This window comes from Eucalyptus grandis, chromosome 6 (assembly GCF_016545825.1).
Source record: "Eucalyptus grandis isolate ANBG69807.140 chromosome 6, ASM1654582v1, whole genome shotgun sequence".
NCBI lineage: Eukaryota > Viridiplantae > Streptophyta > Magnoliopsida > Myrtales > Myrtaceae > Eucalyptus > Eucalyptus grandis.
Window position 1 is genome coordinate 31,856,872 of NC_052617.1, and position 27,852 is coordinate 31,884,723.

The 27,852-nt window shown below is 39.9% G+C and overlaps 2 protein-coding genes across 2 annotated transcripts; one reads left to right on the plus strand and one right to left on the minus strand.

Annotated features, from left to right (window-relative positions):
- Window positions 1–1,747: 1,747 nt before the first annotated feature.
- LOC104449326 (pentatricopeptide repeat-containing protein At2g37230) lies at window positions 1,748–4,628 on the minus strand. Its single transcript, XM_010063448.3, has one exon. The coding sequence runs from the start codon at window positions 4,479–4,481 to the stop codon at window positions 2,187–2,189; it is 2,295 nt and encodes a 764-aa protein (XP_010061750.2). The 5' UTR covers window positions 4,482–4,628; the 3' UTR covers window positions 1,748–2,186.
- A 10,185-nt stretch (window positions 4,629–14,813) lies between these two features.
- LOC104430593 (probable LRR receptor-like serine/threonine-protein kinase At3g47570) lies at window positions 14,814–18,323 on the plus strand. Its single transcript, XM_018867174.2, has 2 exons — window positions 14,814–17,511; window positions 17,613–18,323. The coding sequence occupies exons 1-2, from the start codon at window positions 14,823–14,825 to the stop codon at window positions 18,023–18,025; spliced, it is 3,102 nt and encodes a 1,033-aa protein (XP_018722719.2). The 5' UTR covers window positions 14,814–14,822; the 3' UTR covers window positions 18,026–18,323.
- Window positions 18,324–27,852: the final 9,529 nt, after the last annotated feature.

The following is a 27,852-nucleotide window of genomic DNA, read 5'->3' on the forward strand; positions in this document are numbered from 1 at the left end:
TCCCCATAAGAAAAGGAGAGACAAGAAAAGATCATATGGCAGCAACCACCATCGTTTTCTGTTTCCATCAAAGTGCCATTTGAGACCCTTAAGGATGACCGAGTATACAGTACACCATGTAAGGTCTATACCACATTTTATGCTGACATAGAATAACCGCCTAATAGGAGCTATTGTTTATTGCAAGCAAATGACAATAAATGTACACATTCTGAGGAAAGAATAGTTCATTTGTCTAGTAATGGTCCACGGTTTTCCTCAACAACAGGTGTCAGCGAGAACGCTTGTCGCTTTTACTAGGAGTAAAGTCATAGAGGGACGATCGTCCTATAAATATAAATAAGCATGACATGAGTTACCAAAACCATGCTAAAGCAAAAAATGAACAACAAAAGCCACAACAATTGCCATGTCAAGATGTCTCCAGATCACTCTTACCAGGCTCCAATATATATATATGTCAGCCTGTCTAAAAGAACTTAGAGCTCCAGGGAAAACTCAAATATGTGCAAACTAGCAATCAGATGGAAAATAGTCAATGGAACAGAGGGATAACATTGTGCTGTAAAGGAATAACTAATAGTCTTATGGATGAGGCATAAGTAGATGAACATTTTTGTTCATGTATACCGTAAATCAAGCATTCCCACTGAGTTGCAAGGTAAGTTTTCTAGCCTGGCAATGAACAGACGATGCTGTTTGATAAGAAGACGAAAGCAAATGGGACATGAGAAGACACTAAAAACACATGCTGCATCAGCCTTCTATGCCATTCTTACAATTAGTGCCAGGCTCGCAAAATAAGTCACGGTTGGGTTTGCCCTAGTGGTGACCATTCCTTCTGGTAATGGGCAGATTGGCGGCACGCTGGGGAAGGAAAAGAAGGGGGGGGCGGCGCGGCGGGCAGGCATGGTTATCAGGAGTGGGTTGTGGATTCGATCCCCATCTCTGCGACATGGGGGTTTTATTGGGTCATCTTCCCAGGGTGGGCCTTTTTCTGGGCCCATCACTAGCTCCTTTAAGAAGCTCGTTCAGGACCAAAAAAAGAATTCACAGTTATATTATCATAAGGAAACAATTTTTTCTACGTGAGCCAAAATGTGAAGGCTTATGCAAGCTACTGCAGGTTCTGAAGCCCAAGGGAAGCAGAACATACAGTGGTTTTACACTGCTCGAGCATGAGAAAAACACTGCATCAAGAGTTAGAAATTTACATTAACATGAGGACTGCCATCCAAAAGAAAGTGATTTGGAAAGAGAGTCATCACTAAAAAGCTTCACAAAACAGGATGACCATCTTACGGGGTCCACAATCTCCTCCCATTATCTAAAACCAATTTGCTGACTAAAGCGCAGAAATAAGAGAATCTGATTTAGATCATACCTGAACTGCGGCAATTTCCTAAAGTGCACCAACTAAGCAGGTTCGTCCCTTCTTTCTGTTTCCCCTCCTACATTCTCTTTTTCTCGCTATTTCAATGGCTTGATCAGAAAGGCGCCAGCTCAAACACCATCGGTTTCAAATCAATAATGAAGCTACAGATGAAACCAACAAAACACCCCTTGCTCAACCAAACTAAACTACATGAACTCAAGAAATTAGAGCACTGAAGCATCACTAGAGGATCAGCTAGTTACTAGAATCACTAATCATCTTAGAAAAGGAATGCCACAGTTCAACTGATATTTTGAGAGGAACACGGTTAAACTCTGATGAAAGAAAATAAAATAAATAAGCACAATTATGTTAGTTTGAATCGCTAACAACAATTATTTCAAAAAAGAAAATGAAAAGTAGTAACAGCATGTGCAAAAGGGATAAATTCAATGTATAGCTGCAGCTTGAAGCTTACACCAAGACAGTTTACAAACCCATCCAACAATCCAAATCTTTTAAGCCCAAAAGCTACTCGCCTAATCAGCAATGGCTCCAAAAATATATTATTCAAAGACCCACAAAGAAATTGTGCAAAAAAAAGACCCACAAAGAAGTAGCAGTAACTGTAAACAAAAGGGTCAGTGCTAAGTTGCAATTTTAAAGATCAGAATTGAACTCCGATGAAATTAACAGTGAGAGTCTGGCATTTGGGATTGGCACCTTGAAACTTCCACTGGCCAGGAGCATCCACATTAACAGTCCTCACCAAGAAAAAAGTTGACTAGACCAAAATGCACGGCAACAGAAATCAAATTGAAACCTTCGCTTGTTTTTTCCCTTTCTTGTGAATGCCAGTTTTCTCACCTCCTTTAATCATTCTAGAAAGAACATCTGCTTGCTTTGTGTACCCCTCTTGGTTAAGGCTCTTTATCAGATCACCGCAGCTCCTCCAATCTGAAACCCCTCCTTTCTCCATGATTTTGCATAAAATCGAATAGGCATTGAGAGTCTTCCCTGATCCTAGAAGAGCATCCAGAACCTTATCATAACTCGAGAAGTCGATGGTACAATCTCTATCCAAAGCAAAATCTAGCAGCTTAAGAGCAGCAATCGTCTTCCCTTTCTCTGAAAGAACAGAGAGAAGATTATCGAAGTCAGGTGAACAGCCGCTCTGCATTAGCAAGTCCATCCTCCCAATGGCTTCCTCAACATGACCTCTCATTAAGAGAGCTTCCAAAATCTTCGCGACCAAATCCATATTCTCGTGCACCCCCTTCTCCACCATACTCTTCATTGCCCTGCTCGCAGTTTGAACTCTACCATCTTCAAATAGACTCTGCATCACTGACCTATAGACAGATGAATCTGGAACGTATCCACTTTCTATCATATTATCAAGTGCCGTCTTTGCATCAGCCGGTTCGCCTTTCCTCAGGTAGCTCTCAATGAGCAACTTATAAGAATCTGCATCTCTTGGAACCCCTCTTCTATCCATTATCTTCAAGATTTCAAAAGCAGCATTAGGATTCCCTTCTTTTGAATGACCGCAAATTATGCTGTTGAAGGCCACTGAATCTTGGACACCCTTTTTCAGCAACTGTCGGAAAAAGATTTCAGCTTTTCCTGTTTGCCCATGATTGCAAAGATATTGAATCATTGGGTTATATGCTTCAGGTCCCATCTCCAAAGTATTTTGTGGCCTCAATATGATTTCCTTCTCAATAAGTTTATCAAGCAACTTAATTGCTCTATCATACGCATTATTTTTGCAAAAGTTCTCTATTAGGACACCATAATGGCCTGCTTCTGTTGGAATGCTCAACCTAATCATGGCCTTGAGTACATCGACAGCCGCATCCATATCACCTGACGTGCAGTGACATGTCAGTAATCTCAAGAATATTGAATAGTCTTTGGGGGCCATGTATCTCTCCACCATCTCTTTCAAAATGGACTGAGCTTCAGCCATTTTCTCCGCTTCACAGAGCCCTGGTAAAAGAGTTGAATAGGTGACATCATTTGGCTTGATGCCATATGACTTCATCTCGTCAAGCAATCTCAACCCATCATCAACACGTCCAAGTGAAACATACCCTTTAATCATGGTTGTATAGCTTATAACAGTAGGCGCTATATTTTTTCCCTTCATCTCCACAAACAGCTTCTCTGCCTCGTCCATCTTTTTGAACCTATAGTAACCATTGATCATCGTATTGTATGTCACCACATCAGGTGAAATGCCCCTGCTACTCATATCCTCAAAGAACCGAAGTGCAGTACGCAGTCTCATAGACAAAAAGAACCCCCAAATCATGATATTGTAAGTATGACGAGACGGCTCAATCCCTTCATTCAGCATTGCATTAAAGAGCCGTTTCGCCATCATATATCGACCGCGCCTCAGAATCACTTTAAACACAGCATCATAGCTGTTGACAGTCCTACTGACACCCAATTCCTTCATCTTCATAAACATCTTCACAGCCTCTTGAACGATGCCCGCTTTACCGTAACTCTCTATCATCACAATGAACAAGTCCTCATCCCACTCAACACCCTTCTTAGGCATATCCAAGAGAATGCACCTCGCGTGATTGAGCTTAGAAGCCCTGCCCAAAGTCTCGATTATCTTCAAGTGGGTCTCGCGGTCATGGCGGAACAGCCCGGCCCGCTCAACCCACCGGAAGAACTGGAGCGCGTGCTCCGAGTTGCGAGCCCCGTGCAAGACATTGTAAACCAGCGAGTGGTCGAATTCGGGGACCAGAGCCCGGATCGAGTTCTGTAGGCGGGTCGTCCATGCTCTATTAGCCATCATCCTACATATTATGTCCTCTACCTTTTCTGGGTTCCGAGCCTTACCTCGCGGGGACCTCTGCCTCGGCCTCTCTCGAGCTTCCGCAGCGCTCGAGGGTCCGGATTGGGTTGTGGGTTCGGGCTGCGAGTGCGGGGAAGCATTCTCCGAAGGCTTATGATCGACCCCCGGGATCGGTTGCTCGGTCGAGCTACAGAAACGAAGGAGCTGCGAGTTCAGAGAGATTCCGGGGATGCGCGGGGCGAGTGCTGGTTTCCATCGGTGAGGTTTGGACAGAGAAGCGTAGGCCATGGATGGAAAAGCTCGCGAACCGATCGATGGAGGGTCCTCGAAATGAGGAGGAGATGAGGGGATGTCTCTGCTCTGAACAAGGGAGGGTCGAGCTTAGTGGGAGCGATGCAGGTAGGCTTTAAGGAGGGCCCTTGTTTGGCTACAGACCAGGCCGTAAACCGTGTGTTCTTGTTCTGGTTATTTTCCTTAGAATCTCCGAAAACCCATTAATTGGCTTCCCTTTGTCGAAGGTAAAAAACACCCAAGTACTAAAATTTGACACAAATGAATATTTAAATAATAAAAACTAAGAAAGTGATACTTAAATGCTACTTTTTTGAAAGATAGAATACTTGAGTGCCATATCTGACAAATCCCGCCGAAAATCCTACATGATAATTTTTTATAAATTTTACTCTTTTACATGGTTTGTCGGAAAAGACTAACTTAGCAAAGAAATACAAAAACGACGTTATTTTGGCACAATTCAAATTTTAATATAAAAATTAATTACATCAAATTTAATTAATTTTTATTTCAATTATTTACCCGCGTTTGCGGTAAAACAATGCCGTTTTGCACTTATTTAGCCACGTCGGCATGTAAAACGATGCACTTAACTCGTCGGAAAATCACCATGTCAGCGATTTGGTCGGATTTTCTCGCTATTGACACTTAACTGATCCATTTTACTCCAATTTTGATATTAAAGTGTCATTTTCCTAATTTTTGACACTTAAGTGTTCCATCGTACCAAGTTTTGGCACTCTAGCTATTCTAGACTCCTTTGTCAAAGCTCTCCCTTTGAACTTGAATCTATATGGAAATGTCCTCCACCTTCATCATTTCGACTCAATAATCCTGAAGTGACTTCCTTCTTATTCTTTTTTTCTTTATTTTTAAATTTTGTCCTGACTGTATTTAAAATACTCACTGAGGATTATCATTTTACATTATAATCTTCTAAACTTAATCACTTTGACCCAATAAGCTCCGAACTCAATACCGATGGATATAACAATTGATTCATGAAGATGTGCTCATGTGTATACTTTGTGCCTTTTATAGGGACATTTTGGTCTAAGAACCGTTGTAACCCTTAAACTGCTGAATTGAAACGGAGGAAAAAAAAAACCTTTAGTTGACCTTATCTAGTACTTTTTCGCACACAAGAAATACCTAACTGGGTAGTAAAGGCCCAACAAACATATACCCTCTCCCTCCTTATCCTGGGTGGCCCGTCCGGCCGTCCCTCCCAACTCTTTATGGGATATGTTAGCGCATTTTTGGTTCAAAGATTTGGAATGTTCATTTGGGCTCTAAAGTCCCTTGGCCAAATACAAATGTGTTTAGTTCGTTTTTTTGGACAACTTTGACGATATGCAATTGTATATCCAAGTGACTCTAAAGGACTTTAGTTGAATGCAAGGGTTGAGGTGCTTTGGGAAGTTGCATTTTGGGAATGCAAGTAGCTCGGTTACTGTTCATCTTCTCCAACCTCTCCAAGCTGCTGGTCAGAGGCCGACGACCACCGGCAAAGGGATGGCGCGCGCCGGCGATCAAGCGCTTGAGGGTCGCCCGACCACGGCGACCGTCACCGGACCTCGGGTGACGCCGGATCTCGCAACCCAAGCGACGGTCGCCGCCCGGGTTACGCGGCCGTTGCTCGGTTGCTCGGGTTGCACGACCCAAGGTGACGGTTGCAGAGGTCGCGCAACCCGGGCGGCCAAATCGGCCATCCGGCCGCCAGCCGCGACCCCGGCCGTCGTCGCCCGAGGTTGCGCGACCTAGGCGATGGTTGCCGGGTCGCGCGCGGCCGTCGCCTAGTCACTGGGTCGCGCGACCCCGGCGACGGCCACCTAAGGTCGCGTGACCCGGGCAACGGCCACTTGAGGTCGCGTGACCCAGTGGCCGATCTGGCCATCCGGCCGCCGGCGTGACCTTGGCGACCGCCGCCGAGGTCGCGCGACCCGGCGACGGTCGCCCAAGGTCGCATGACCCCGGCGGCCGAGATCGGCCATCCGCCGCCGATCCGACGATCCGACCACCTGGATCCAACGATCCGGCCACGGATCCCGGCGGTTCGGTGGCGGACTTCAAAAAAGAAAATAGATTTTTTTTTGTTTTTTTAATTTAATAAAAGTCATTTACAAATGTAAATTTTACCAAACGATATTTGCATTTTGGAAAACCTTCTTTACCCAAAGGTATTTGCATTTTGGCAAATGCATTCCCCAAAAGCCGAACCAAACGGGCCCGTTATTTGAATGCCCTTTTATTGGGTTTTTTTTGTTTAAGAAATCTTGAATATCTATAACACCGGTGTTTTTCAATAAATAAAAAAATGTTTTAGTCCACAAATCAACATCCTCATTGTAGCTCTCCTCCCGCATGTGCACTGATCCCCCATCTTCAATTTTTTATTTATTTATTAATATCCGAGAAATCTGAACTTTTTCTTTATGATATGTAAAGTTGGGAAGAATTTGGGTTTTCTTTTTACATTTTATGTGCTTGTGATTGGCATGGGAAAAAAATGTTCTTTATTTTTCAAACTAAGGTTGCGTTTAGTAATGTTTCATTCAAAAATTATTTCAAGGGAACGAAATAGAAAAAACTATTTCTATTTTGGGAAATAGTTTTTAACGAGAAGAACGCGTATGGCAACTGTACAAAATTTATGTTCTGGAATAGAAAAAGAACAGAAATACGTTTAGTAAACTTGTATAATTTTTTTTTTTTAATTTTTTAATTTTAATTTTCCTTTTTATTTTTTATTTTTCTTCCTTTGGGCCGGTCACCGGCCTTGGCCATGGCCGGTGATCGGCCGACGAGGGCCGGAGAGCCTTGCCATGCCGGTAGCCTCGCCCAACCATGGCAAGGCTCTCCGGCCCTCGGCCAAGCCGAGCCTCGCCTAGCCTAGGTGTGTGAGGCTCGGCCTCGCCTTGGCTAGGTGAGCTCGAGCTCACCCACATTTGGCGAGGCCGAGCCTCGCCGAGGACTGGTGACGCTCCGGTGAGGTCGGCGGCCCTCGACGGCCGATCTCTAGCCATGGCCGAGGCTGGCGACCGGCCAAAAAAAAAAAGAAGAAGAAAAGAAAGAGAAGGAAAAAATAGGAGAGAAAAAATTGTTTCTCGAAAGTATTTCCAAGAACAAGAAACAAGTTTTTCTACTTTTTGTTTTTGTTCTAAATCTATTCCCTAACAAAAGTGTAAATAGACGCGTTCCTGTTTTTTTTTTTGTTCCCCGGAACAAAAGAACATAAATTTTTGTTTCGAGGAACAGAAACAAAATTAAAACAAACAACCCCTAAAATGCCCCCGAAAAAGGTGCAGACATGCGCGCGCAAGCATGTATTCATTAGCTGCTCGTTATTTTCATTGCAAACTTAAGTGGCTATTGGGTCAAAATGATTAAGTTTAGGAGTGTCTTAAATTAAAGTCAACTTCGAAGGAAACTTTGAAAAACAAAATCTTATGGGGTTATTGGGTCAAAGTAAACAAGTCTAGAGATGTTTTGAATTAGAGTCAAGATTAGAAGGAACCGTGAAAAACTAACACCGCTTCATAGGGATTTTTGGAAATTTCTCTTTTTTTGCTCCAAGGGTGAGAGGAAACGACCAAGTAGCTACCTCTCCTTGAGTTTTACAGTAGGAACTTCACACCTACCACAAAATGTTCGACTTATGAGTTCACATTGATGCTCGCCGTTGGCTTTGAGAAAATGTTCCTTCTGGGAATTCTAAGGATGCAAAATTCGATATAATTGATTGACATTGTAGTGTTTTGTTTACTTTTTGTTAGTTGATTGAACAATATTCATTTATTTAAGCACATACAGTATTGTTACATAATCAATTAATATATTAAATTAATTTTTGTATTTCATAAATTGCGTCCTCAGACAGATGCAGTGTGGTCTACTAGTCATAATATCGCCATCCATATTTGTAGTGGGATCCTATTCAAAATTATCAAAACAAGAGGAGAAAGTGGATTAGTATTCACAAGTAAAATTTCAAATAAGGATCTAAAATATCCTCATTTTCTCAAATAAGAGCATGAAGTGACATTGTTTCAAATAAAAGCTTGAAGTGCCCTCATTTTCTTAAATAAAAATACAAAGTGGCTATGCCAATCTCAAAGAATGGCCTAACCTCACCAATTAGTCAAGGGCATTTTCATCCTTTACTTATTTTTATTTTTATTTTTATTTTCTTTCCTTTTCTCTTTATCTTTTCCTTTTTCTATTATTATTTCCAAAAAGACAAACTCAAAAAAAAAGAAAAAAGGGCTAAAACTTAAAAAAATAAAATAAAATTACAAGTCCTTATTTGAAATAGGATCCATTTCAAGTTATTATTTGAGAAAATGATAGCATTCCATGCCCTTATTTGAGAAATAAAATTATGGGTCTAAAGTTTATTTAAGAAAATGAAGACATTTCAATTTCTTATTTGAAATTTTCCTAATATTTTGTACTAGTCCTCATGCAAGCGCTACATCCTCACACAAGCACCACTCTTGTGTGCGTGATAACTCTATAAAAATAGAGTTATTTTACCTATTTTAGGCAACAATTAATGCATTATCTATGAGAAAATATTTGGATTTCCTTCTTATTATTTGAATTTTCCTTATTTATGCAGAATAATGATATATGGAGAAGATAAGGAAAAGAATGGCAATTATCAAGAATTCAAATAAAAGCAATAGTGGAAGATGGATATCAAATAAGGAAATTCTTGATTTTGTTCCCTAATTTTATCTGCAAGCGTTGGGAGATAGATATTTTAGATCTCCTATAAATAGGAAAGAGAGAGAGCAGCTAGGTTTTGGGAGGGTTTTTGGTTAGATCGTTTTTCATTCTTCTGAGAGTTTTTCAAGTATTTTGAAGAGAAGACAAAAGTGGTGACAGAATTCTTGTCCTTTGATTCAAGATGCTGGGTTTGATCTATATTTTTATTTTTATTTTTCTTCTAATATGTTCTAATTTTCTTTTGTTAGGGCTACGATGTAGCCTAATCATGATGATGTGAATTTCATGATTTTTATGTTTTATAATTGATTTCATTCATGTGAGTTATATATTATTGTGCTTAATGCTTTTGAGTGACTAGCCACCACTTGAATGATCTGATGTGCATGTTTGAGACTGAGAAGTGATAATATGCAATTGCTCATTATAATGTATAACCATGAATTAAACGTGGATAGATATATACCGCGTTATTTGTGTAGCTTTCGGTGATAAGGTGATCCAAAAAACTCATTGTAAACCGGGAATATTCATAGTTTTTAATGCACTCATATTTATTTTAATTCACATAGAGATATAGTGGATTAATAAGCTGAGTAGGTTTGTTATACCTAGAGATAGGATAGTAAATAGATTAGGAAATTCCGCTATCACATGTTTGATATCGTTCTTGTATTCACAACAGTTTGAAATTTATATCTAGTGGTTATGGTGAAATCGGATGCTCTAACATATTTATCTGATCGATTTACTGCATTTAGTCTACAAATTTTGTTTTTAATTTATTCTTAATTATATTTTGATTTGTTAGATAAATTTTAGAATTAATCTATTTTAGTATTTAATTAGTTTATTAATCATCGATCTCCGTGGGACGATATTTTATTTCATCATTATATTACTTGTTCGATACGTGCACTTGCGTTTAGAATTTCACGAATAGTGTGATTGCTCATGGTGTCTTTTTGCTCCTCCAAGTAGATAGCAAAGAAAACTTGCTCTTCAAAACTTGTTATTTGAAATAAGGTGCACTTTAAGTCATTATTCAAGAAAATGAGAGTACTTCGTGTCCTTATTTGAAAAAATGTTCATTTCAAGCATTTATTTGAGAAAATGAGGGCATTTCATGTCCTTACTAGAAATTTTCCCATATCCATACTAGTCCTCACACAAGCGCTACTTTCGTGCGCGATTGCTTATGGTGTCTTTTTGCTCCTCCAAATAGATAGCAAGCAAAACTTGTTAGTGAATAGACTAATAGTGCTATTTAAAAAATTAGATATGAGACAATTATAAGAATCAATAGAATAGAAAAACATGCATAACGGATTTAGGGATAAAGGTATCGGGGTCTCTGAATTATTGCATAATGTTTACTCAAGTCCCTTAACTTTTTTTTAAATGTAATTCAGTCCCTAAACTATTTTTTTTCTCTGTTCGAGTCAGTCCTTCCATCGAAAACATAAATGGAGATGCTGATGTCGCCGTTAAATGCTGACTTGTCATATTATATGGCATCTTATTGCGGCAATTAGAATATACTAACTGTTTTCGAAATTTTAGACAAATAAAATTTGAAAAAGATGAAAATAAAAAGAAAAAGAGAAAACGGAAAATAAACATCAAACGGAGGGAGAACGAGGGGTTGGCGTCATTCAGGTGACACTGCCATAGCCGGCCACGCACCATGGGATAGTTTGACTAGATATTGCTACATATAAATATTTGTGCAATATGTCTTTCAATATCATTTTGTGTCTATCTTCCTTATTATTAAGTTGGAAAAATGACATAAATGGTTCACGAATTTTGACCATTTATGCAATGTGGTTCGTGAATTTTTAATTTATTCAATACGGTTTCTAAACTTTAACTTAATGTTCAATATCATCCTTGAACTTTTAATTTGTTCGATGAAAGAGTCGGCGACTAGTCCTGGGAAGTTGCATTTGTATCGACCGTAGTAGGATGTGCGCGTTCTCAAGAGTCAAGGCGTGACACAAACTCTGAGGATCATTCATCCAATCCACCCGTTGGACTTTGAATGATTCAGGACAATCCGATTGCTTCTAGGATGCTAAGAATAGAGCTTCTCTTGATTTTGCTGCCCATACAACAGAGATAAGGTTTCCATAAGTTGATTACTCCGTTTGGAAAGTGTGTCTCATCTCCAATTAATTATCACAAGAATTCCGATCCTTCAATAGGGGAAAGATTGCGTGGATATCGTCCCTCATGGACAATCAATAAGTATATAAAGTAATCCAGTCCAATTTACTAGCCGTTGCGCTTCACGTCCTACGAAAATATGGAAAGTTCTCCTATCATTTGATTGTCTTGATAATCCTTGCAAATTACACATTTTCCTTTGATCAACAAGATATAATCATATCTTGACGTAGAGAACTGGATTTGCTAGTATCTTGAATCTGATGAATATATTTGCTCCAAGCACCACACTTGCAAAACTTATCATCAAAATTATAAAATACTTATGAAAAGGTTTTGTCGATCTTTAAAATCATTTAGGAAAATTTCCTCAACAGTAGTTAGATTGTACACCGTCATGTATAGATATTTGAGCAATATGTCCTTGAATTTCTTTTCTTTTTGTATCTATCTTCATCATCATCATTAATTATTATTATTATTATTATTACTATTATTATTATTATTATTATTATTATTATTATTATTATTATTATTATTATTATTATTATTATTATTATTATTATTATTATTATTATTATCGTCATCATTATTATCATCATTATCATCAGTATCATTATTATTATATCATCATCACCACCACCACCACCACCACCATCATGATCATCATGATCATCATCATCAAGAAGTTCCATGCTATTCCTCGTCACATATGGTTTATCAAGTTCCCTCCTCCTGCGGTTGCCCAATGTGTCATCAGGTGCATTACAAGAGGAAATCAACAATCATCACGGAAATGAGCACTTGACATCGCTATCAAGTACTTTCTCGTGCATTTAACAATTTAAATTGGTACTAAATCATTGAGAAAAAGGCTCCGTAAGTCTCTCAAATGGTACGAAATGTTTAATCAGACCCTTCAATTTTTTTTCCTTTGTGCAATGGAGTCTCTAAATTATTTGTTTTGTTCTGTCCGAATTGGTACTTCCAGGATGGGGAAGGAGAATTGAGCTCGTTCAGTTCTTCTTCCTTCCCTGCGCAGACTGTAGCTTAGAAGAACATAAATGATTTGATTCTTCAAAGGATATCCCATGCTGAGATAACTCAGGCCCAGATTGTGAATCATTCATTGTCTAAGTCCCTCTCCTCTCCAGAAATTCCATCTCCAGAAGATAACTCCGCCATTAGTTGAGCTGTAGGAGAACTGGAGGCCAACCATCTTTCTATACTGAACGATTTCTAGAGTAAAATTCTGGATGCTCCTTCCCCAATCAACTACTCTCAAGCTGAAGAGCATGCAAAATGGCATCCCCTCTACGCAAATAATCGAAATGTGGCGGTTTGCAGTCTATCTCATGATGCGATTCTCACGTTACGTAAAATTAAAGTCTTACGAATTATGCAGTCCATGACAAAGAAAAGAAAGAGCAAGTCTCGAATAAGATTTTGGCTTAATATTATAGACATAATGTTGCAAAAGCGGAATAATATCTTTTACAAATTCTTATGCACTTTTTTTGCCTTATTTTTTGGTACAACAGACATTTTTTGTATGTGAACAAAATTATTGGGGTTTTTGAAAATAGACACTAATAATTTAATAAAACATCTAGTTCAAACTGATGAGTGTAGAATCGAATATAGCGATGGTCACTTAAATGAAAATTCAATCTTGTAATCCTTGTCAGTAGATTTTCTTGCAATAGATGAAAATTCTTATAGCTTAACGTAGATGTACAATAAAGGTTAAGGGCGTGGATACTACTAAAAGTTTGTAGTATGGAAAATGTTGAACAAATTAGGGAATAAAGTGGATAATCATTATTGTCACTAACGTCATATTTATTTTGTTTTCAAGAATAAAGTTAAAGGCCACATATGTGCATTTTTTCCCTATGTCGAAACACAGATTTAGTATAAATCTTTCTTGCCAGAGCAACAATTTGAGTTTGGCACTAGCATAATCACTTACCTAATTTTTATACGTGGGCTAGTAATCACGTGGAGAAATTATCAACTATAAATAGGTTGGAAGTCAATTTTCCTCTTAGAAAGTTACTATTCACATTGAAATATAACTAGTTATTACTAATACATGCATACATGCCATAAAATGTTGTCTCTAAATGATGACCAGGTTTATCAATCAACTGTGAGATGATTCTGACCGATGAAGCTGTTGTTAGTCAAAAGATAGTTGTTAATGACGATGACCCGCTCATCAATCCGGACTCGGTGGGCATCGGTTGACGTCAAGTCAACAATTGGAAAGCCATCTAAATGTGTCCATCATCCATCCCTGAAATCACGATTGATCATCACTCTTCAAGTTCCTTTTCCATAGTGGGCGGACTTTAAGGGTCTGAGGGCATTGGTTGACATCAAGTCAACAGGTGGAAAGCCATCTGAATGAGTCCATCATCCATCCCTAAAATCACAATTGGTCATCGGTCTTCCGGTTTCCTTTCCAAAATGGGGCGGACTTTAAGGCTCTTTTTCCTAAGTGGGGGAACTTCAAGTCAGCACCTGGAAAGCCATCCAGATGCCGTCCATCATCCGTCCCTTAATAAACGGACTCGTAGAGACAAAAGTCAAAGGACCTGTGCTGTGTATGCCAACATTTCCACCACTATTGAAGTTGCTCGACTTCCTCGAGATATACGTTTTGGATCATGTTTCTCTCCATTTCGATGGACACATTGTTTCGAAGCAGCTTCTTTCCACCTTCGGGTCAACTATCTGTTGATCAGGCGAGGGTAACAGCTGTGCATTGTCTATTGTTCACAAACTGAGGACCTATCGTCAAAGTGCTTACATAGAAAAAAAGAAGGAGGTGGATGGGAAAAAGTTGTTGCGATTTTACGCAATGAGCACTACAAATCCTTCTACGGGGTCAACGGGTCAATGATCAATGGCCGATACCTTCTCATTTCACGAATGATTACTCCTGTTTTGGTTAAGGAATCATTGTCACTCCTCTTCATATCCGCTTTTCCACTAGACTCGTATAAAACGAGCCCAAGGCGTCGCCCGTCCGTGCCCCTCCCCTTGTGATTTTGCCCCTTTTAAATTTGTATGTGACTTCGTTATAATCAGTTATTTGAAGAACTAGATTCAAGAATACCACATTATAAACTTGTAATTCTTACGAGATAGGACACGAATTATACGACGTCCTGTTACGAACTAACGTCACGTTTGATTCAGAGGAATGCATGTTCCACATTGAATTAATAAGTGCAGTTCACGCAATGAGCAATGAGCATTAGTAGCCGGATTCTGTGGAGTCAATAAGTTCGTGATTGATGGTTGACAGGCCGCCTTCGCTGGCTGCCACCTCAAAAACAGCCACCTCCTTATAATTTATAAATCTCTTCCACGTCCAGTTTTGTTAGCACTTACCAATTTCCCTTGTTTCTTCTTAGTTTTCAAGTCATGGAACCTCGAAGCATTCACTTTGCAGTGTTTCAATCATGCCATTTCCTTGTTTGTATCGTGCTTGCATTATGCTCTACCCAAGTCTCCTCTATCTCAAATGAAACTGACAAACTCTCTCTGCTCGCATTTAAGGCTGGAATTACTGAGGATCCTCTCGGCATACTCAGCTCGTGGAATGATAGCTTGGGGTTCTGCCAGTGGTATGGTGTCATGTGCGGTCGCAAGCACCAAAGGGTCACGGTTCTGGACTTGTATTCGCAGAAACTCTCTGGGTCAATCTCTCCTCACGTTGGGAACCTCAGCTTCTTGAGAGAATTGTGGCTTGGAAACAACAGTTTCGATCATGAAATCCCTCCACAAATCAGCCGATTGAGTCGCCTACGAATATTACGACTGGAGAACAATACATTGGTTGGTGAGATTCCTGAAAACATAACAGCTTTCTCTTACCTTGTCAGCCTTATTCTTGATTTCAACCAACTAACCGGGAAAATTCCTGAACAAGTCGGTTCATTATCAAATCTACGGATTTTTTCTTTGTATAGAAATGATCTAATTGGGGGCCTGCCTTCCTCCATGGGGAATTTGTCTTCACTAGAGGTGCTTCAGCTTACGCGAAATAACTTCGGTGGGAGCATTCCTCCAGTCTTATGCCACCTGTCGAAATTACAAGCCTTTTCTGTGGTAGAAAACAAACTATCCGGTCCAATTCCAACTGGATTTCTGAATCTCTCTTCTCTAACTAGCTTCCAAGTAGGAGCCAACCAAATACGAGGGAGTCTTCCTGTAGACATAGGCTTTACTCTTCCAAATCTTCAGGGTTTTAGCATTTTCAGTAATCTGTTTGAGGGACAGGTTCCTCCATCAATATCAAATTGCACAAAGTTGGAGAAAATTCAACTTGCAAATAACAAACTTTCAGGTAAAGTGCCTTCTTTGGAAAATCTGCACGAGCTTCAAGTGTTCACCACTTTCAGAAATCAGCTTGGACATGGAAAACCCGAAGACTTGAACTTCATTTGCTCACTAACAAATGCCACGAAGTTAAAGATATTGGCTATTTCTCGCAATAGTTTCGGTGGAGTGCTGCCTAATTGCCTAGGTAACTTATCCACCACCCTCACAAGATTTGATGTGAGTAGGAATCTACTATATGGAGAAATTCCGAAACATATTGAAAATCTTGTGAACCTCCAAGTATTGGATATGTTTGAAAACAAGTTTTCAGGTGTTCTCCCCTCAAATTTGGGAAACCTACGAAATTTGTCGATATTCCAGTTAGGTGGTGACTACCTAGGAGGGACAATCCCATCTTCTCTAGGAAATCTAACCAAGTTGACCGTACTAATTTTAGCTTGGAGCAACTATCATGGTCAAATTCCTTCAACACTATCTAATTGCCAATTTTTGAACATGCTTGATCTTTCGAGTAACAATCTTAGTGGTACCATACCCCCACAAATTATGGGTCTTTCTTCACTGACTAGGGGTTTGAGGTTATCTAATAATCGTCTGACAGGAATTTTACCCATGGAAGTAGGCAAATTGATATTTTTGACTACATTGGACATCTCCAAAAATATGTTAGGAGGTGAAATTCCAAATACCTTAGGTGATTGTGTCACGTTGCTATCATTAAGGATGGGGGGCAATTCCTTCCACGGGTCCATTCCTCAATCGATGAGATCGTTAAGAGGCATTGAAGAAATTGATCTTTCACACAACAATTTTTCTAGGGAAATTCCACAGTTCTTGGAGGTACTTCATTCTTTGAAAGTACTAGATTTGTCTTACAATAATTTTGAAGGCATGCTACCACATGCAGGAGTCTTTGAAAATGCTAGTGCAACTTCTATTATTGGGAATGCTAAGCTTTGCGGTGGATTGCCAAAATTTCAGCTTCCTAAATGCATCTCCAGTAGCTCCAAGAGTAAAAAGGTCCATGTATTGAGATTGTCTGCTATTGTTATTTGTGGCGTTCTCGGAATTGCTCTTGTTCTTGGCATTGTATATCTCTATTGGCGGAAGAAGCCAGTACAAGAACCGATTTCAAGTTCTATTGATGTTTTATGTCCAAATGTATCTTATAGAACACTTCTAAAAGCAACTGATGGTTTTTCTTCAACCAATTTGGTTGGTGTTGGAAGCTTTGGTTCTGTTTATAGGGGGGTACTAGAGAACAACGGCACTGTCGTTGCAGTGAAGGTGCTTCATTTAGTGGGCCGCAATGCTCTGAAGAGCTTCACAGTTGAGTGCGAGGTTTTAAAGAACATCCGGCATCGAAATCTTTTGAAAATTCTAACAGTTTGCTCGAGTGTTGATTATCAAGGAAATGATTTTAAGGCCATAGTATATGACTTCATGGAGAATGGAAGCTTGGAACAGAGGTTACACCAAAAGGTAATGCCATCTTATGGAAACAAGCCTCCGAAAAATGTGAATTTAATTCAAAGGATAAATATTGCTATTGATGTTGCTTCTGCACTAGATTATCTTCATCACCAATGCCGCATTTCCATCATTCATTGTGATCTAAAGCCAAGCAATGTCCTCTTAGACGCTCAAATGGTTGCGCATGTGGGCGACTTTGGATTGGCGAAGTTCCTCATTGGATCGTCCCTTGATATTGTAGCTAATCAAATGAGCTCTATGGGTCTAAGAGGGACAATTGGTTATGCTCCACCAGGTAATCTCTTCACTTCCAATTTTTATGAGCTGAGCTCCACATTATTTTTTTATGATCAACAATCCCAATTTCATCTACACTATGATCTAAATGCATGGCAGAATATGCAATGGGATGCATGGTCTCGAGAGAAGGCGATGTTTATAGTTACGGCATCCTCTTACTAGAGATGTTCACAAGACTGAGTCCCACTAACGACAAATTCAGAGAAAATTTCACTCTCCATAGTTTGGTTGCAGCAGCTTTGCCTGAACAAGTATTGGAAATTACATATCACACTCTGCTTCTAGAAAGGGAGAGTCGTTTCAATGCCAATGGTCCTCAGCATTGGCTTCCTGAAAGCGATGTCATGTTTCAAGAATGTTTGGTTATGGTATATAATATTGGAGTCACTTGTTCCAATGAAGTGCCCGGAAGTCGGATGAGCATAAACAGTGTTGCTAGTCAGCTGCAAAAGATTAGGCAAAAACTCTTTGCATTGGGTTTATATGAACAAGATGAATACTGTGGGTGATATGATAATTTCTTACTCTTTATCGTCTTAAATATTTAGCTTTGTTGATGCTAGGGCAAACATACATGTAAAATGCGTAGCAGAATGCAGAGTCAATAATGTGTCTTCATTAGAAGGTAATAGTTGATTGTCATTCCTCATTATGTATATATATTAAGCTAGCATATGCCCCGCGGTGCAGAAACCTTTTCGTAATATCAGTTTAAATTTGTTTAGAGTTTGAGAACATAGACGAAACCCGATCTGGATCGAAGTGCGGAGAAGTCTGGCTGTATAAAGAAAGTTAGAATTGTATTTTGTGACCGCCAATTTCAAATCCGAATCCTTTTGCATGTTGGAGTCGAAAGTGGTGTTGCATTTTGAGCGTGAGAAGAGGAATTAAATTATGCTATCTGGGTATGACTTTGACCAAAGATTTTGCATGACTTATACAAGCATTAACATTTCATACGTAACTATGACTAAAATAATAATTACAAACGACTCTTTTGATTAATATACAATTAGAGATAACACTAATGAGAATTTTGTATATATTTCTAACTTGTACTAAAGTGTCTATTAATAAGTTACTAAATCATCATAAAAAGTTAATAGCAGATATTTAATATATAAATGACTATTGTAAATTGAAGAAAAAAAGAATACCAGCAAAATCAATGAACATAAAAAGTTACCGGTGAATGTGGACAACGTGGCGAAAGCTCATTTTGCAATGCAAGGGGGGTAATTACCCTAAAATCATGATGCGACTAGTTTTTTACTGCTGTGAGAATTGCAAATGCAGAAATATGAGGCAATAATGCTTTTGGTTAGGAGTTGGATTCTGACATATTGTTAAATTCAATTCTTAAATTTTATAACATGCAATGAAAACCTTTTTGAATGAAAAACTCAGGTACCAACAGACATTATATGATAACAAAACAACTTTTTCATCATAGTTTGACAAAAGAATATAGTGCAACCTCGTGTTTGATCAACAAATGGCTGGATATTTATAACATTGGGATACATACTTGAATAAGATTTCTAATTTGAATAGGGTAATTTTTTTTAATAAATGTTTTGTGTTTGCATAACACCTAAACTCAAAAGTGCTTTGCCAGCTGCATTGACTATGGTACATTCCCAATTTCCCGAAGGAAGGAAAAGGAATGGCTTTGCATGTCTACAGATGGTTGACTTGTAGTTACTGAGTGTATTAAGAAGGATCTGAAGTACGAAATGCATTACTGTTTCATGCACATGAAGGGATTTCTAAGGAAAGAAGTACAGTCGTATATCAGCTTTCTAGACATTATTACAACATGGGACCTAACCTTTGTGTAGGAAATTTCGTATGATGTAGGGAGATTATAAGTTAATTGCACCTTTCCAGTGGGGAGGAAGTCATACTCATGTCTTCAGCATGAAGAAGTCCCGACAACAATCAATTAAGAGCAATGGCAAAAATGGTACGAAGATGTTTTGCTAGGAACACAGCGAGAGTGAGGCCACATTGACCAGCTAACAGATCCTTAACCACTGTCCAAAAGAATCTAAAGAGAAGAATAGCAGTTACACTTATAAAAAGACTTATGAGAGACTCGAAAGGCAAACAACTCTATGAAGGTCAGCTCATTAATTAAACCAGAATTTATAATGCAACGATGTCCCTCCTATGCAGTATGTGCCGAGACCAGGAACCACGCTTTTAAGCCCTCTGCCCATAAATATCTTCCTGAATGGGGACCCCCGGTCCATACATCAAACAGCAGCGTTCACTGAACGAACCAACAAGTCTAGAGACTACTTCCCTGAAAAGCATGGAGGCAACCTGCCAACAGGGAAGCCATTGTCAATTCAAAATGTTGGCTGATAATTTTCAGTTCAACTGAGACTTTAAGTAACCAGCCAAATATAGGTCCCATTAACAGTCAATAGTACCCATCATCTGTAAATGCATTCTTCAGTCACGCGGATATAACATCAGAGTAAATACAGGGCCGAAAATAGATTTAACACGTACATCCAGAACAACTATACACGCAGAGTTGAGGCTTGAGACATGCCAGAACTTATAACAGTACAAAGATAACTCCGGATAAGTTCTGTAAATGCACAATGAGGATGATACAGACATCGGATCTGATGACCATATAACTGATGGACAATACAAATCAGTGGCAACACAGTCGCCAGTACAAGCTCAAGGCATCATACTACAGCACCCTCGCAGTGAAAGACTCAAGAGGCCCAGCAAACAAAGGTGAACAGAATGCTTATCTAATATGTAGCCTTCAATGTAATCACAAATTCTACCAATCTGTGTGTGAATCAATCACCCCCAGTGAACCAAGAGAAAAAAATGAAACTGCAAGTGAAGAAACAAAAGTAGGATTTATTAGGTAAAAATGCCTCAATCAAAAGAAATGAGTTGCACAACGTATATGATTCACCTAATTTGGTTGATAAACATTTACTTCACCTTTGACCAAAAATGTAAATACTCCGTCACCTCACAATATCTACTCTCATGCCTGTTTCACTAGATTTCAGTTTGCTAATCACATAAACAAAATAAAGAGAACAGAAGGTCCGGCGAAAAAAAAAAAAAGAACGGATTTTTTCAAAGTTCACGTTGAAAGAAAAATGTAAATCAGTCGTACACACTAATAGAGGAGAGCTCCATACTTGTCGATAGAGTGGTGACTGAAACTTGAAATCCACCAAAAAGTAAATGCTGCAACTGCAAGATCCTGGAACTGGTCCTGAATTGAATTGCCAAATGTTTATCGGATGGTCAAAGAGAGTGCTCTGCGACACTGTAGTCTGGTAGTGGCAGAAAAAAGAATGTCAGAGGGATTGAATTCCAGAGAGAGAGAGAGAGAATATTTAATATATGATCGCCTACACTGGTGGCTCATATAATAAGGGTGGCTCATATAATAAGAACTAAATTACCAGTACTCAATAACCAGGCGATATCAAATTACTTAAGTTTAAAAAGGCTCCCTAGACATTACAAACTCATGATCTCGAAATGAACATAGTATATACTCTGATTCAATGAAAAGAGTCAGTGTCCTAATTCATGTATTTATACATAGGCAGCTGCTCAAGCACCATGATTTCAACACCTACTTGATACTGACGACGAACTAAAGTTTGATTAGACAGTGGAATTCAACATACAAGAAGAGCAGATTCCACCAACTTTATTGTACTGATGGAGCAGAGGAATGACCAAATGAGAAATGAAAAGAAGCAGGAGGTAGGTTGACCAAGCATAATCATCCAAGCAGCGACACAAGGAAACATGTTTCTGCGCAAGGAAGTAGTCTGGGAGTTAGCTTACCGAGGTCTTTTCAACTCTACATGAGAAACATAACCTTCTTCTAAAAATTTGAAACCAATCTCAAGCTCGGCATCAAATGATCCATCAGGATAACTATTTAGTATCTCCAAGCGTTGACACCAAGGGAAGAAATCTTGACACAGATCAACAGCTGCAACAACATCAAATAACTGCACTGGAGAATACCTGATAAGCACAGGAAACGCCAAAATTTGTTCATTTTTTTTTTTAAACGAAGGCATCGCATTATAACAATGACGACAAGAAAAGATGACTTATGAGTGCAAAAATGAATAGCACAGCGTCACCGCTATGCAAGCTGCCCCGTAGAATCTGGAGGTCCTTGTTTGCATCAGACGGTCTGTGATTAGAAGGGGGCGTTCACACCAGCAATGCATCCCAAACATCGCGTCTGATCACAATTCTGAAGCTGCTGATAGCTCGCAGCAGGCTCAATTAGCCGGCTCCAATTTTTGCGCATCACGATCGATCCCACCGACTCACAGGTCGACAAGAAGGGAGGCATAACCGGTCCTCAGAGAATCCAGAAGCTCGAAAATTTGAAAGAAACGCAAAGGGGGTGGTGGAATGGGGGTTCGGCTGGAGATCTCCGTCGCGCGAATTTCGGGAAAATTCGGGAGGGCGGGAATATGCAGGGGCCAATGATTGAACACAACGCGCGAAGAGAGAAATTGAGGAGATGAGTCGTCAGAAGACGGGACTCCGAGAGGACGCGGGAACGGGTTCTGGGCTTTAGCCATGGAGAGATGAAGCCGTTTTCTTGTGGGGTTTCTTGAAGTGATAGGAAGGAAACAAAGTCTCACGTAACGCCTGTCCAAGCTTCCATGCCCCTGCATGGTCACACTTCTGGAAGAATGAACATATTACCTTAACCACTAAGTTTGCCCTAATAGCCATCCTTCCAACATAAAGGGGGTGGGTTCGAATCCCCACCTTCTCGGGGGTTGAGGTGAAGACCTTATAGTTTTATGAGTAAATTCCGACTACACACCCTATAAGGAGATAGAGCAAAAGTCTGAGTTAGCATTAGAGTGGAAATAACGTAAGACAAAAGTCTGAACGAGCGTTAGAGTAGGAATAGAATAAGATCGACCGAAAAATAAAATAAAATAAAAATTACATATAGAAGGGGGAGAGGGAGAGAGACGACACACGTGTTGAAATTTGGCGTTGACATTTGGAGTTTTTATTACGTGAAATAAGAGAGAAATGAAAACGAGATCACAGACATGATGAATCTTTCACCCAAAATCTCTCGAGAAATGGAAAGGTTTGAGTTTTCTCAAATCCGCAGAAAAGTCAAACATGACCGAACTAAGTAGGAATTCATGGATTGGACCGGGCCAATTGCGGTCGCGGGTGCAAATAAAAACTGATACCCGAAAACCGATTCTGAATGGTTAGTTGCGGGGTTCTTTCTTTCTATTTCGAGCCCTGGTCCAAACTGTTTACATTTGACACATTTCATTTCAAGGTAGAAAAATATTTGATTTCTCAATTGAACTTACTAATCAATTAAACGATTAAACTAATATAAAGATACGTTATGAAGTTGAAAATATTGCCCAAAACATGCTCGAAAAGTGGATTTGAACCTAAAACGGCCTCAAGCTCTAGATGAGCTTTTTCAAATTATACTTATGAGACTCGTATCCATCCGAATGAAAATTTATGCTCCTTAAAAGTAGGACTGTGAAAATTTCTCTATTTTTTTTTCTTTTTCGTTGATAAAATGTAAGCTTTTAAGTAATTTTGTGCTTCGTCAAAGTTCGCTTGAAGTAATAGAAGATTTAGTCAACAGCCTAAATTGAGAAAATTTCTGCACATGTTTGGTTTCCGTAGGAAGTATAGATTGATATGATGGCTAAGTTATTCAAGTGCACATAGAAGAAAAATCGGACAGAAGATGGCATGTTGACCAGTGTGAAAAACAAGAGAAATTGAAAATTGGATTTGAAGTTTTCGAGTCTATCTCTTTTGTAAGTTTGGTAATGGTCTTTTGAGCGATGATCCTAAGTATTAGTGAGAGTGGCAAACCCGTTTCTATACATGCAAGAAGTGGTTGTACTTAGAGAAATAAGAATTGTACCTAATAATAAGGTAAGGTATCCGAATGACCCTTAATCTGTAAAAATTCAAAGGTGTGGTTTATAATTTTTGGAGTGCGGCCTCTATGTTTTGCGTGTAAGGTGTGAGAAGCATTTCGAGAGGGTTCATCAGTGATAGCTTGCATAACGGCATAGCTGTAGAAGGAGTCTTGGTTTTGCTTGGCTAACTCTGCACTTGCAGCAAGACGGTGCTTGTACTCCTAACTAAGGAGCAGGTTTCAGTCTATATAGGTCGTAAGAACTGGAAAGAGAACGTAGGCACCTTAAGTCGAACCTCTGTGATATCAAGATTCCATTTCTCTCACCCAACTCTTTATTTATCACACTTTAAGAGTCAAGCTGAGGATTAGGAGAATGAGGCGGCCATATATTGTCAATTTTCGCTGCTGAGGAGAAGACACTGGCACCACCAACAACACGAAACAATTTCAGAATCTTTCACAAGGATATATGTTCCCATCCCAGAGGGAAATCAGAGGGGAGGGACATGTACACAGGCATATAGATTCGAACAGAAATTTCTCTTCGGAGGACATGCATTCTCCTTTAGGTATGCATGGCATTCTTTGGAGATTTGTCTCGGGCTATCCTACAAGAAGTCTCTCTCTCCCTCCCTCTCCTCGGCAACCACCCATCGAGGTAGTAAAGCCATCCCCAGGGCAACCGAACACGTCGTCCTCCATTGTCCTGCGTTTGTCAAGGTGAGAATTCAATCATGGCGTTCCAATTCTGAATTAGTACATGTCTGAACCTGGTTTTAAACCTCGCCTGGTTGTTCAATACAACTTCGCAGCCCTCGACTTGACGACATGGCTAGTTCTCCATTGTACTTTGTATTTTCTTGAGTTGATTTTTGAGTTGCATATTTATTTTTATTAGGGGTGAGCAATATTCAGGTGAGCGGTTCCCACCCTAGAACTAGGAACCGTCCACTAAGGAAATGTTTCGAAAAATTAGAACCATGAACCACTTGTTAGTTTTATGGATTCACTCAGGAATCAGACTGTCGGTCTGGTCCGATTCTTGGGTGGATCCATGGAACTAGTCCCGCCAAACTTCATGCACTCAGGTTTTCCAGCAAGCCAAAGTAAAGCAAAAAACAAAGAATTTCTCTATTATTAATTATAAGATCGGTAAAAAGATTTGGCTCATATTGAGGTTGAGAGTCCAAGTCGCGAGTCAATGGGTGTTGAGCTTGAGAGTCGAGACCGTAAGTGAGAGATAGAAAGATGATTCAGAGAAGGTGAGAGTAAGACAAAATGAGCACTCAATCAATAAGTGTTGAGCTTCAGATTAGGGATTTTAAGGTTTTCATTTTTCTTAATTTTTTTGTAGGAAATTTTTCTTAAAAATTACATATATGTATATTAACAGTTCGGTCCCGATGGGTGGTTCCACACTGAAAACCGAGAATCAAATCAGTTCTCTTGGGAACTACCGATTCCGGTCTAGTTCCAAGTGGTCCAGGCAACTCCCAATTCATTTGCACACCCTTAATTTTTATGCATGCCATTGTATCTCTATGTTTAATCAATAGCCTCCTTTGCCACAAAGGTCGGTGCTATATACTCACCTTAGTTGAAAACAAAGCAACATCATCCTGTGAGGACGCCTTCCAACTCACTGCACCACCTACTAACGTAAACACGTAGGAAAATAATAATCTATGGTCATCTAGGTCATTGGTGCATGATTTGAATCCATATAACTTGTGGTCTCACTTCCATTTTCATTCGTCCGATATACTATGCCAACATTTGTTGTCCTCTTCAGATATTTGATTATTCACTTTGTCGTGACCTCTTTTTTATTGGCGCCCGCAATCGGGTACGAACGCCTAAGGAGGCTAATGGCTCGGCTAAATTTATTAAGCCAGGACTCTCCCGAGTCCACAAATTCACGACTTAATGGTTCAAGTTTTTAACTTGTAAATCAATTTTTAAAATGGAGTTGCCACTAATCGATTTGGGGTGGGTTGATTAGAAACCCAAGTGAAGTATCAAGAGAAATACTTACTCCTGCGCAACCAGAGAAATTAGGATCGGGGACTTGATTACATTAGTTAATCACTAATGCCCTTTCGGTACCTAATCTTGTTTAAACCCTAAGGCCTTTTGGATGTTCAAGGATTTTCCATACATTTTTTTGGAGGAAAAGCATTTTTTGAGTCTTTTTCTCATTTTTGGACATAAAAATGGATTTTTTGAATTTTTTTGGGTATTTTTTGGAAAAATACAAGTCTTTTTTGGCTTTTTCTGAATTTTTTTGGCTTTTTCATGAATTTTTGGCTTTTTTTGGATTTTTGGCATTTTTTTGGAAAATAAAATATTTTTTAATATTTTTCAAAATATTTTTGGAAAATAAATTATTTTTTATTTTTCGATTTTTAGAAAATAAAACATTTTTCAACATTTTTTAAATATTTTTCGATTTTCTGGAAATTAAAACATTTTTTAATATTTTTTGAAAAATAAATTATTTTGATTTTTTTAAAATAAACTATTTATTATTTATTATTTATTTAAAAATATTATAAAAACTGACCCGGGTCGGATCCGTGGGTTGGGTCCGACCCGGGTCGACGACCCAAAGCGCGGACGGCCCGCAACGCGGGCCCGACTCGGATTTTTCATCTTTTTTTTTTTTTTTATTAAACAAAACGACGCCGTGGCCGAGCGTTTGGAGACGCCCGGCTCGGCCCGACGACCCGGCTCCGACACCCGACTCCCCGCGAAACCCTACCCGGATCCGACCCGACCCGCGACCCGACCTCCGCCGCCCTCCGGGATTTACGGAATCCCTACCCGGTTCCCGATCCGGGTCCGACCCGACGACCCGGGATCGCAACCCGGAAAATCGGGAACCCTAGGGTTTCCGGAATTGGGGGCCGAGGAGGGAGAGGACCGAGGCGTAGCGGCGACGGCGGCGGCGACGGCAGCGACGGCAGCGATGACTGGACTACGGAGAGGGAGATGGCGATGGCGATGGCGACGGCGACGGCGACATTACGATACCTGTTCGTGGCGACGGCGACATTACGATACCCGGCGACGACGGCGAGACCCACGCGAACCCCCTCTAGCTTCTCTCTCTCTCTCGGGCTCGCCCTTCGAGCTCCCGAAGTCTCTCGGGGACCCCTCTGAGCTCACCCAACCTCGGCCGGCCTGCACTCGAGCTCCCCGAAGTCTCTCAGGGACCCCGAGCTTCGGCAGCCTCTCTCTTTCTTCTTCCTCCGCTCTGTGTGTGTCCTCTTCGTCGGGGATGGAGGGCCTATTTATAGGCCGAGGGGTGGCCGGTCGACGGAGCTCGACCGTCGGTTGCCACGGCCTTCGCCGGCCGAACCGGCGTCCCATCCGACGCCATCTGCCCCCTGCTCCACGTGCGTCGTCGCTGCTCCTCCCCTCCACTCCGGCGTCGCGCCCCCCTGCGCGTGCACTGCAACTGCGCGAGGAAGAAGACGACCGAAGGGGGGCTGGGCCTTGCGCCTGGGCCGTGGAGGCCCACAAACGGGGTTGCTGCTTTTCTGCTTTCTTTTTCGTTTTTTTTCCGCTTTTTTTTTGTTTATTTATCATTCGAAAAAAGATTAAAAAGTAAAAGTAAAAATAAAATAAATATAAACAAAAGTAAAACCTAATTAATTAAAATGAAATTTTAGGCGTCAACACACTTCATAGCTTCCAATAAGTTATATCCGGACCTTTCATGTAATGGCTAACAATGTTCACAATTTGTGAACTTGTTAGGCCTAATCCATATCATGGTGTACATAATACTACCCACTGCACTAAAATAGGGAACACAACACATGATGTTCATATTCCTTAGTTTGTGGTGATAATTCATTGGAGAGTTCAAATGCAACCAAAGGTGTACTTATAGATTTGGCCAACTATGTATTACAACATGTCATGATTTTTGCAATGTGTTTTTTCTGCAACAAGCAAAACACTCTTGCAATCCTGTCACGCGATATTTCCATATTTATTGGTTTTGTTCTCGTAACGAAATATCTTTAATCGAATGATATTTTAGGCTTTTATTTGAAGGAGACACGGGTTCTATGCTTAATTTAGGATAGAGAATATCGAATGCAATATTACATATTTTCCAACCACAAACAAAATTGTACAACCTTAATGATTAAACCTCGGATCTTTAAGTCGAACCCAAACTATGCCGGAATTTAATTGACAAGACAACTTAAATATATACCAGCACACTGTCAAAATCTAATCAATGACAATGCACTTGGATAGAGGATACAACGTCAGAATTCAATCGACGACGCTTTATAAGAGATACAACTCCGGAATCTAATTGACGGTATTGCACTAGGATAAAGATACTCATTAGAATTT

Excerpts from the sequence above, each read along its gene's own strand:
- LOC104449326 (XM_010063448.3), bottom strand. The coding sequence starts at position 4,481 with ATGGCCTACGCTTCTCTGTCCAAACCTCACCGATGGAAACCAGCACTC.
- LOC104430593 (XM_018867174.2), top strand. The coding sequence starts at position 14,823 with ATGGAACCTCGAAGCATTCACTTTGCAGTGTTTCAATCATGCCATTTC. Across the intron at positions 17,512-17,612 it reads AATTGGTTATGCTCCACCAG|AATATGCAATGGGATGCATG; the intron begins GTAATCTCTTCA and ends AATGCATGGCAG.